This window comes from Apaloderma vittatum, unplaced genomic scaffold (assembly GCF_000703405.1).
Source record: "Apaloderma vittatum isolate BGI_N311 unplaced genomic scaffold, ASM70340v1 scaffold45213, whole genome shotgun sequence".
Lineage (NCBI taxonomy): Eukaryota > Metazoa > Chordata > Aves > Trogoniformes > Trogonidae > Apaloderma > Apaloderma vittatum.
The window spans coordinates 1-11,915 of NW_009708308.1; the positions used below are offsets into that span (position 1 = coordinate 1).

At 36.7% G+C, this 11,915-nt stretch overlaps 1 protein-coding gene across 1 annotated transcript; it reads right to left on the reverse strand.

The window, feature by feature from the left end:
* Window positions 1-5,044: 5,044 nt before the first annotated feature.
* LOC104268091 (dual specificity protein phosphatase CDC14B-like) lies at window positions 5,045-11,216 on the reverse strand (the record flags this gene model as incomplete). The annotated part of the gene is made up of 7 exons (XM_009866498.1): window positions 5,045-5,149; window positions 5,828-5,981; window positions 6,120-6,258; window positions 8,042-8,272; window positions 8,603-8,690; window positions 9,597-9,659; window positions 11,085-11,216. Coding segments are annotated over 7 exons (912 nt in total), but the record flags the coding sequence as incomplete, so codon positions are not given.
* Between the last annotated feature and the right edge of the window lie 699 nt (window positions 11,217-11,915).

Below are 11,915 nucleotides of genomic sequence, written 5' to 3' on the forward strand. Positions count from 1 at the left end.
TTGTAAAAAAATTTCATCTCCTGTTCATCTGGAACAGAAACATCACATGGTATTTCTGAACCTAATACACTCCCCAAACACCAGCCTACTTTATACACTTTCTTATTCAAGCTATTATATTGGCCTTTGAGCAAATCACAACCTGCTAAAACAGAACAGTGTTTTTGGGTCAGTAGCACCACCTTTTAAATAGTTTACTACTTTCACCATTTAATTCAGGGTGGGTTGGAAGGGTCAAGTACACCATCAGGACACATACACCATCAGGATACTATAGCCCAAACTCCACCACCCAAGACAAAATCCTTAAAACTTGAAACGTCAGCAAGGTAATAAATACACCTTGGAGAGAAATCAATCCATGCAATACACGTTCTTAAAAGAAAAATTATTACAGTATCGTAGGGGCTGATGAGGAAAAGAGATGTTACGCCTCTGATGGGCGTTTTAGTCTTGCCAAAGGTACCTGCTTTATTGAGGAGTCTCAACTGTTTCATGAGGTCTGCCAAATGCAATATTGCACCCTCCTTCATTACTTCATGATTTTTAGGAAAATAGGCCCGAGATCACAATCACTGTTTGAAGTCATCAACAGGCAACAAGCAACTCATACTCTTCTGTCCACAGGGCACCAGCCAACAAGACCACCAGGCTAACCCAGAGAGATTAATGATCCTGATGAATAACTCCTTCTCTTAAAGCACAAGGGACACAAGCGGCATAACAGAGAGAATGTCAGTCTAGCTTTTAAAAGAACCTTCAGCGTTTCCTCTTCATGGATATAAACCAACACTGAATGACTATCAACCTTGGGTAAGAGGCAGCAGCACCAGTTACCTGATGGCTTGCACTGTGACATCAAACACAGTGTGACATCAGTCTTTTCTCTTTCCAGTATAGAGAGATATAAGAGAAAGAATAATAGTTGGACAAAACTGATCTTACAGTACAAGAAAACAAAGGAGAAACTTTTTCATTTTTTAACCCATGTTTTAAGTCTATGTTTTCAGTCTGTGTCTAGAAATCTGAGATCTGACTTCTGGAAAACACTAAGACAAGAAATATTGCTCCATTTGGTGTAAAACTTTGATAACAAGCCTCTCATTTAAGTATTTCTTTGACAAAGTTAGATACCAATGGAAAAAGAAAAAAAAGCTAAAGTGATATTCAGTTATTTATTTTTTTTTCTCCAAAAGAATCTAAGATTAAAGTGACCTCAGCTAAGGGTGACAGCATAATTAAGTCGTCCACAAGTTCCCCAGGTCCCATTCTTTAGTTATTAGGTCACTTTAGCAGAAAGAGCTCCATGCTTTTATTTAGAAGTCCATACAAAGAGTTGCAAGGCCAAAGTAAGAAGGATAGAAACTCTTAACCTTAATGTTCTGCCACAACGGAATGCCTTCTGGTGTAAAACACTTTCTGATCTGCTTTTTCTCTGAGAGCACTAAATTTTCAAGGATTCACCCAAAGAAGCCATTTCACTTTGAGCATGGTGCAACAGCTCCAGGGAGACACGGTAGCCAGCAAAAAGTTCCTGTTTGGGTTTTCGGGCATTTCTGGCATTTCTGCATGCTGCTGATATTTTGGTTGGCCAAGAGATAGAAGCTGATCATTTGATGAAAACACTGAATCTCTCAGTGGAAGCAGGGCGCAGCAATCACTACAGCAACTCTGAGAAAAGCAGAGTGAAGAAAGAGAGAAAACTGTACTTGAGCAACTAATGTTTTTAATGCCTTACTTCTGAATCTCAGTTAACAGAAGGACATCATAACGCTCCACTAAAAGAAATAACTGGTAACAAAAGAAGATCACACTAGGTTGGCTGTGTAAACAAGTGAGCCTCAACCTAATACGATAACTTGCCTCATCTTCTGTTAAAAGAAGAAGCCTCATTTTAGTGCCTCTTAAGGCATATAGTATTATAATCTCCTAGTAAAAAAACCAAAGGCCTACTGACATTTCTAACAAATTCTAATTTCTGGCATTTCACATGAGTAAAACTACCCTTTTGGAAACTAACCTTTCCAAGTTCATGAATTTCAAAGCAAAACTGAAGCTAGCATTTTCATTTACAATATGCAAAGGATAGGATCATATTTTAAAGCAGTATTTTTTCCACCTCATAGTTTTGCTTATTTGCAGGAGCAAGCAGAGAAGAAAGCTTTCAAAATTATAAATTATCCTGATTACAAAAGCTCTGCACCTTTTTGCATTGCAAGGCAGCCATAAAAATAACTCAGTTACTCCAAATAATGTATACAAAAAATACAGCAAAGCCAGAGCAGTGAAATTTACTCTTGCAACAAAGCCAATAAAAAACATGATATGAAAGCATGCATTTATGAGACATACTAGACAGAAAGCGTGAGCTATTGTAGAGAAATGGAATGGGACACTTACACAGTGGCTCTCTCCCAGGGGGTCCTGATGGTTACTATGTTCTTAAACCATCTAGACAGAATAGCAGGCTGGGCAGAAGGGAGCCACATACAATCCACCAGATGACAATGCTACACAGTGTAGACACCAGCATAGCTAGGAGCCATCTAAAAAAGGGGTTGGAGGAGGAGGAAAAGATGAACAAAAATTCAAAAGCAAAAGCTGTTGGTGCATTTTAGCTTGTTTCTAGTTCTTCAAAAGCATATTGCTCTATAACTGTTGCCAAGCATTTTCTTACTATGATTGTAACAATCCATGCAACTAGAAACTGCCAAACGTAGTATCCACGTGCTGCTGGAATCAAAGCAGATTTACTGAAATCCTCACTGAAGCACAGTCTACTCCAAACAAACTCTGTATCACACTTTTGAAAATAAGCGCACATGGGAGCAATATACCTCTGTCCACTTGCTGCCATCTCTTTTGAGTTTGATCCACCTGTATTCATAGATCCTACTTCACAACCATATGCTTTAATACTAAAACATTAGACGGATGCCAGATTAGTTTGCAGGAACAATTAATGTGAACACCCAGGTGATGGGGTATATTACCTTCCTGTGTTCCAAGTAGCAAAAGCTAATTCATAATCCTTTGCCAAAGGTGCAGAATATTGCTAATTAGAACATAATCAAAGTATCCATTCATCAAAGCATACAGCCAACTTCAATAAGCATTAACAAATGTTACACACAAATCCCTTGTGACTTAAACACAACCAATGCCTCTAGCTCTCAAAAACTGTAATTGTCCCAGCTTCTGTTGTTCTTACTTTGCTTTTTTTTTCCTCTTTTCTGTGAAATAAAACTGTGCGGAGGATTTAGAAGCTTATTTTTGTTTGCTTAGGTAAAATGCAAGATTAACTATTTTAACAGTATGATCTAAAAGAGGAAAAGGCTGACACCTCTTCTATTAGGGAAGACTACTGAATCATGTAGGTCAGCTAAATATTCCTAGCAATATTTTGTTTTAAAAATAAAAAAAAAAGAAGGTAAGAAGTTACATATTCATTTTTCACCAAGTTATCTCAGCATAAGCTGCAAACTGTACAAATAACTTCAGGGAACATGAGGAGCGAAATTCCACCTTGCCTGTGCCACAATGTACACCAGAAAAAACGCAACAAAACTATAAATCTAGATCGATTATTTTACTTCTACCAAAGTACAAGCTAAGTAGTTTTAACTACAGCAATCATGTTGCAAAATGCTTCATGAATAATATTTTAAAAGTTTTTTTGCACATTACAACTATGTCTCTGAATACATTACCATACAGTCTACATTCATTCTATGTAACATAAAATGAATGAGATCATTCAAAACCTTTATTACAGGACTTAAACTATCTATTATGAAAAAAATTATGAACTGAAAACTAAGGCACTATGTGCCTTATAAATTAATGTGCAAGGTTTTTTACTGTGTTATTTGAGGTAACTGAAGTGATACATTTTTAGTGGGGTTTTTTAATGTCAGCTGGGTACACCTTTGTTCTGAAACTGTCGTTTCTTTTATCCTTATCTGTGTAAACGATGAGCATGAACAAAAGAGAATCTTTTAAAACAAAGACAGAATCCATACACAGCAATGCATGATGGCTTCCAAAGACATTCCCTTTACCTTCAGCACATTATTACTACATACATCTCACTTTTCTAAGTCTGATGACACTGTTTGGCCTTACAAAAAAGAAAAATTTAAAAAAAAAAAAAAAAAAAGTGGAGCAGCTATAGCAACACCATCCACTACAGCAAGATGGCACAACAAAAGCCAAATTGCCTTTGGTCTGTGACCCTGCTGCTGCAAAGAACTCACAGACAGGGCTCACTCTCACAGAAAGGGATTCCTTTCCAAGCAATCAAATGAGATTGAAATATGTCCTGCAAGTCTTGCATTCTCTTGTAGTTTACTTAAGGGCAGACAGAGAGTTTTTCTACCTACAGTTACTACAAGCTACAACTGACGCAACGGTGACTATGAACTTCCTTTTACAGGTGGTGTTTCAGAACTTGTCTAAAATAAAGAGACCAGCATACCAAATGCCCTGACAGAAACGCACTCCTGAATTTTTTTACTGAAATAGTGCTACTCTCTGTTTTCCAGATCTACTACCAGCATTTACCTCAAAATCCACAGGATTAGGGGAAGTTCCTCTCCAAGGAAGAGGAAATTAAAGGAACATTTTTCTTTCAACTCTTCTTCCTAGGTAGCTGACTTTTCTTCAAAAAACAACACATATCTTACTTCAGCCCAATCAAACACCACCACATGGAGTCATATTGCTTCATTTTTGTACCATCGCAGGAAAGAGAAAGTTTGTGATTAAACTAAAAGTAAAGCATTAAGAAATACTACAGGAGCTTGTGAAGTACAGACTACTGGAATCAAAAACAACACAGAAAACTAGAAATTGAGTTATGCAGTTCTTTAACCAAGTTTTTCTACCTCTTCAGTGCTTGCCAAGCCTGCAGAGAAATGACGAATTTCATACTTATTTTAAATAAGTAAAAGCAGCCTTGGCAACAAACTTTTGAGTGCAAAGGGATGTATGCGTGAAGAAGATAAAAGTATTTCTGGCATTTATACATTCAGAAGAAACTGACTTACGTTAGCGGAGACGCAACTGAAGATTTTGCTTGCCTTCTACTTTTCAGAGCACGAAGCTTATCACCTTGTGTTACACAGTTTGTTTCATCTTCATCACTGTACTGGATAAGTGCAGGAGAGGAAGGGATAAACCAAGATTAAAACTTGAAGAATTAACCTTATCTTAAATCTCATGGTTAGAATTATCCCAACAGTAAAGTTTGCCAGCATAAAATCAAACAAAATTCACTTGCATAAATCTAATTCTGTTCTTTCCAGTGGAAACATATTATCGAATCTCTGCTTAGGTACAGTACAATCGTCAATCAAGTACAGCACTTCCCTTCTTCGCTTGCCTTTTTAAGACAACAGTATCATTCTTTAAAAGGCAGCATCAAAAGGTATTATAGAAGTTGCAATTACTTAGAAACCAAAAAGAGCAAAAAACCTTTAATCCCTTCCCTTTTAACACAGGCAATGAAGTAACAGACAATCCAAAACAAAATCACAGTGGTTTTGATTGCAAACCATGAGTACTTTATTTGTTCTAATATTTACCTAATTACTACGCACTGAAGTATAAAAAGGTACTCTGACTTCACCTGTACTACACTTCATTTTTCATACTTGCTGTCCACAACTTTTTCCCCTGCTCCCTCCCATCCCATGATATCCAAAGGACAAACAGGAAAAAGAATGTGAGGAACATAGTTTTAGTGTACCTACAGTTTTCTTCAGAACCTGAGAGATTCTCAATAGCAGTTACAACTTTTACAGGAGTACGATATTCAAATGGTTACCAGTTCAAGGTCCTTTTGGATAGTTCTTCTGTTTCTGGTGTCATTAATTGAAATATCGTCTACTCCTGACAGAATTCTTGTTACAGCAATTTTATGGTTTCCTTTCAACTTTGCACAGAAAATATCTCCTTCTGTCCAGAGTTCTGCCTGTTTGCTTTCATAACAGGAAAACAAAAGAAAAAGAGCCCAAACCATAACAAATTAACACATAATATTATTAAGCATACAATAAAAGAAGAAGGAAAAGATATCCAGATCTATTTCTGAAATAATTTATCATCAATCTGCTTACTCCATCAGGAAGTGTTGTTGTGGTCCAATCACCGAACCAGGTCTATTTATTCTAATCCAGGCAATAGCTTCAGCAGCTGTCATCCGATAATGCTTCATAATATAACAGGCAATAAGCGTGCCAGTTCGTCCAAGACCAGCTGTGTAAGATAAAAGAACAGCTTCCTTTATATACACATCTTCATCTGTAATCTGCTGTAACTACAGACATTTTTACTTGGACAGTTACTTGCCTAGTTTATCAAACAAACCTGTTACTTATCAAACTTGGTAAGCATAACTTAATGTTTTGAGTACTTTTTTCCACATGCAAGGTTACTAATACACTGCTCACATGTTTTTTGAGAAAGGTAACCTTCCAAAGCCAGTGACTTTACAAATATCTGCAAGTCTATCCATCTTGATTTACCTATCTATGAATATGTATATGAGAATGCTTTTATACATGGCATAAAACAGCTGGCTTTTTTTCCAAAATTCTCAAAGCACATTCTTACAAATTTAACACACATTGCACTGAAACCAGTTGCTCTTCCAAACTCCCCCCTAACTAACCTCTTGCTTCACTTCCCAAGGAAAACAGAAATTTTGCAATAAGCAAGGCAGGGTACTAGCCAACACAGGTAAAAAGCCCTCCCAAAAGAGAAACCTTTGCAAAGGCCCTCAAAACAGCTCTATTTATCTTGGGAAACATGAGAAGAAAAGGAAGACAGCTCCAGCTAACTGGCTCCTCTCCTTGGTCACTTGCTGTAAACGTCAAACCCCACATCATCTTCTCTCATTTAACAATCAACTGATCTACACCAGTGTAAAATTTTCAGTATAGCCCACCAGCCAAGACTACCAGACAGCACTTTCCATGTCTTGCTCAGCTTTAAGAACAGCTCCAGAATGCTACAGCTACAGCATTCTACTATTTCTCAAGAGTAAAAGCAGGCTGAAGAACGTAAGGTAGTCTAAACACCACTGGTAAGACAAATATCCAAGAATATCTTCACTTGCACGAAAACAAAGCACTTGTACCACTGATACTCAATATTCAGGTGCAATCAATTAAGCAATATGCCTCAGGGGAAAGTAAGAGTATGCACTTGTTTCCCAACAGTCAAGGTGCCATTTTTACCAATTCTTCCACTGAACAGTATGATCCTGATAAAAATGCAGCAAATGGATGACAGATCCAGAAACAAAAATGCAGTCTTTGCAGGTCTCAGGCAAATGCGGTAAGAAAAGGCCCTTCCCCTTCAATCACAGCATTATCAGGTATGCTACTGAGGCAAAGTTTGTGGAGAACAAACATCTGATAGTCTATTAAAGATGGTGTGGGAAAGGAAACAAAGTTCCTTTCGAACCACAAAAAACTGTATCATTATACCAGATGCATTGGGCATGCTCTGTGTATCTGTTCCTTGGCAGTCTAACTCTGGAAGAACAGACATGCAGAGCATGCCCAATGCATCTGGTATAAAGGATTGCTGAGGGGTACATATTTCTGTGGTTCTGGAAGAACCCTCATACTTTATGAGGAATCTCCTCAAAAAGCTGCACTGATATTTTTAAAAGTTTGTGGCTTCATATATTTAACCGTGTATTTCCAGAAAGACCTATAAACCTTGTCAGGACTTCAAAATCCTGCTCAAAAGCACCCTTTGAAGGTGCTAACACTTTTCAGTAGAAAGAGCTGTTAATACTGGCAAGCCCACTCTCACCAGTCTCATTCTTGGAAATAGCTGGGAAGGTTTTCTGAAACTTAAAAAAAATGGAAGATGAAGTGCCAAATGGATGCACAAAAACAATCTGTATGGAAAAGTTGCAGTTTGGCAGAGATGTTAATAAGCAGATGTAATGAAACTGTAGTGCAAAATACCTCAAGAACTGTAACTATAAGCATTACTTGTAATATAAATCATTTTTACACTATACCTTTGCAATGAACAGCTATAACACCTTCAGCATTTTCACAAATATTTAAAAATGTTTTAACTATGGTATCACTAGGTATGCTTCCATCAGCAAAGAAGAGGTCAAAATGCTCAAATCCAGCATCTGTAAACCGTTTGGCATCATAGAGTTTTTTGTTGAGGCGTATTATAGTGGTGACCTTATGTTTCCTGAAGTATGGGAAATAAGCCTCTGGCGCATGGTAGGGATAGCCTATATGAAAAAAAAGAAAGGAAAAAAAAAAGAGGAGAGTAAGGTTCAAACTGCAGAAATAAACCAAGACTCAAAAACAAGACATGAAAAATAGAACTCATGTTCAACATAAAGAAATAGACTAACCGAAAATGGAATTTTAACATAATCACCTAGGTCAGATACAACTGAACCAAGCAATAAACTTTACTGCCAGGGTTCTTATAAAAGAAAAAGAGCCAAGGAACAAACACACTGTTTGAGGAACAATTTTTAAAGCTTGTTCTTACTGATAACAATCAACTAAGAAAGCAGTGGGCTTGTGTCCCCCACCTCCTTTTTTAAGCATACCATTTTCAATTTTACTTCTTGAATGAGGTCCACTGAAGGCAATGAATTTGTTTGGTATTATCCAGTTAAAATCTCCATTTTCTGCTCTCTGTCAAGAGAAAATGCTTGGTTTATCATTATCCCTGTATTTTCAGGCTTTTCCTTATTGTTTCAAAATACATGCTAAATAGAAGTGGTGTACAATTTTTGCCAAAGGAAGTTATGCTAGTCACCTGCTTTCTGTTCCACTGGAAGCACACCAGGTGCTCTCAGCCTCACTTTCCTTGCCTGTGTTCTCCTCTTTCTAAATTAAGAGTTTTGGAAGAGCATAACTTCCAATCTTTAATTCTTCTAAGTTTCTAAATTATGACCTTGGCCTTACCAGTTTCACAATTTGAATCATGATTTTTTTTAGATATTAAGAACTCTTAATTTTCTCTTTACAGGTAACTGGCAGCTTTGCATTCCTGAGACTGCATACGGTCAAGAGTTGCAGTCCTTCATTGTCAACGCTCATTTCCCATGATCAAACGTAAATTGTATAGGCTTGGAGTTTCCCAGCCCTGTTTACTTCTTTTTCTCAGAGTGTTACTATATTTTTGCTGTGTGTTCACAGATACACACTTTACTCTCCATAATTAAGCTAGGCTTGGAGTTGTATGCCCTTGAGCTTCTAATCAAGACTGCTCAAGAATATGCATGACCTGTTCAAGATCGCCAAATTCTCACTCTAGTTCCCACTTTCCTGTCATCTTCCAGAGTTTTAATAATAATGGAAAAAAGCATTTATTTCCATTTTGGTTTCTCTCTCCCCCGCTACGTTTGGGACTGACTATGCTTACATCTGATTTTTAACATTCTCTCTCTGGCCACACACTTTTATTTAACTATCAAAGTTTGAAGGGACAAAACAGAAAAGGAACTTAATACTATAAAAAAAATAGCACGTATTATAAACAATGATCTTAGCATTAGTAAGAGCAAACAAATCAGAAGATTGATACTAAACACTTACTTCATAATGCTCATATTCATTTACATCAAATGTACTGAAATCCAGCAAACCATACTGCAAAGCCTAAAATTCAGAATACAGTTTTAATCAAAGACAATACTTTTCAATAAGGACAGTTTATCATTTTAGTTTAGTGAAAGCCCCCGAATACCTGTTCTACTCTTTCAGAAAGGTTTCTTCATATATTTAAAAAACACAGATCAACTCAGTCTTGATTCTAAATTGATTTGTAAATTTTAATATAAGTGAAGTTAAACAAGCAAATCCACTCTTTTCTGTTTTCATCGAGTCACTACCAAGTTCCAGACTACAGAAACATTCAGACTTTTTATTACTGCTAGATGTACAAAATTAAAAAGTGAAAACTAACTGGCAAAAATTATCTACTGAAATTACGTGTACCTTCTGGAATCTGCACTCAAGGACAAAAAAATATTTTTGTGCATGAATGCTATTTGCTCTCGTTACAATGATAGTATCTTCACTGATCTCAAATTGTTTGCAGGCACACAGTCCTAAGCAGACACTAGTGTGGTCCCTGACCTCCCGTAAATATTCACAACTATTGTATTTAATACTGTATAAAAAAAGAAAGCATCTGGGTAACTGGCAGTTTACCCACTTATTAAGCGAGAAAGCACAAACACAGATAAACCTCTGTCTCCATTTAAGGTACTACATTCTAATCTCCTCCTTCACTGTATAATCTTCCATACTCTTCCTTGCTGTTCTAAGATGAATAGCAATTCACCACTCTTGGCGTACAAGCAGCCAATGTCAAAACATCCAAAATCACTGAAAACAAATCTGTAAGAAGCTGTCTTAATCAGTAAAAACATCAGTATTTGGCAGAGATACCCAAGATACACAAGACCGTAGCTGAATGGAGAGCTGCAAAACTCCCCATTTCTCTACTCATACAGACTAAAAAGAATGCATAATTTCCCTGCCCTTCAGCATCACATTGCTTCTCGTCTGTATTGCTGTGAAACACTAGATTTTGATAATTTGTAGCGTTGTTGTTTTTTTTTTAAAAAAAGCACCTGTCTCTTAACATTTGTTCTATTTGTACTACTAAAGCAAAACATGAAGTCACTAGCACATGCTGCAAATGCCTAAAACATCACCAACCAATTCCAAACTACTTTCAAAGGCTACAGGCAGCCTAAAATTTAATGCCTATAATAAACCTATCACACAACTCTTGGGAGTTAGAGGTGTGAATTACTGTCCTGAACGATTATCTAACTAAAACTCAGAATTCCCTCTTCAAACACCTTACTAGTTGATTATATAAGGTACTGGTAGACTTCTATGGATGCTGCATGTGGAAGTTTTATTACAATGCATCATACATAATAAACTAGGCAACAACCAAAAAATATGCTATTGCACAGCTCTAATTACATCCTCGCTTCCTAAAGCTTCTTTTTCTTCTGGGCAATATTTAACTGACCTTTTGCAATAGAAACAATGTTGTTTACTGACCTTGTTTATTGCATGAAAACAGTCCAGCAACGTCAGATGAAAACTGCAAGTACCAAAGGAAGCATCCCTGTAAGATATGATCACCAAAACAGTAGAATTACTCCATTTTAAACCAAATGAAAGCAACTGGAGCTATATCTCTGAAACACCTCTAAAAAATTGCTTTAAGATAATTACTATTACAGTGAAATAATTATGTTGAATGATCACTTTATTTCTCCCACGTTGTATCTTACAATAATAACAAAATATAAAATAAATTTGTTAGCAGATGATCCAAGAGTAAGATTAAACCCATTATAGTTTTGGCAAAACTGACATGTTCAATTTCTGACATGAACATCGAAAGTGGCACGTTTCACTGTTTGTGTCAACAAGGAACTCTAACTCCCTTTGGCAAAAGCTAATGCCTAAATTAGCATCATATTTTAACACACACTCTTAGAATGTTTTCTTCAAACTCCATTTAAAAGAAGATGCACATATGCATTCTAGGTGTAAATGGACAGCATCTTAATAGAAGTGTCAAGATACACAGTTGTGCCATATATTAAAATACTTTCCTTAAGATGGAGAGTTTATGTTTGTACATGAGGAGAAACTGATTTTCATTAAGGTCCCTTCTTTCAACTACTTTTTTTTAATTATGTCGATCTAAGAATGGGATTTTCTTAGTATGTGACCATTATCAGATTTCAAAAGCACTACAGAGTAAGGATTCTACAGAATGCTACAGAATCACACAATCAGATATGTTGAGGCTAGAAAAGACCTCCGAGATCACCAAGTCCAGCCGAAGACCCAACACCACCACAGTGGCCAGACCACGGC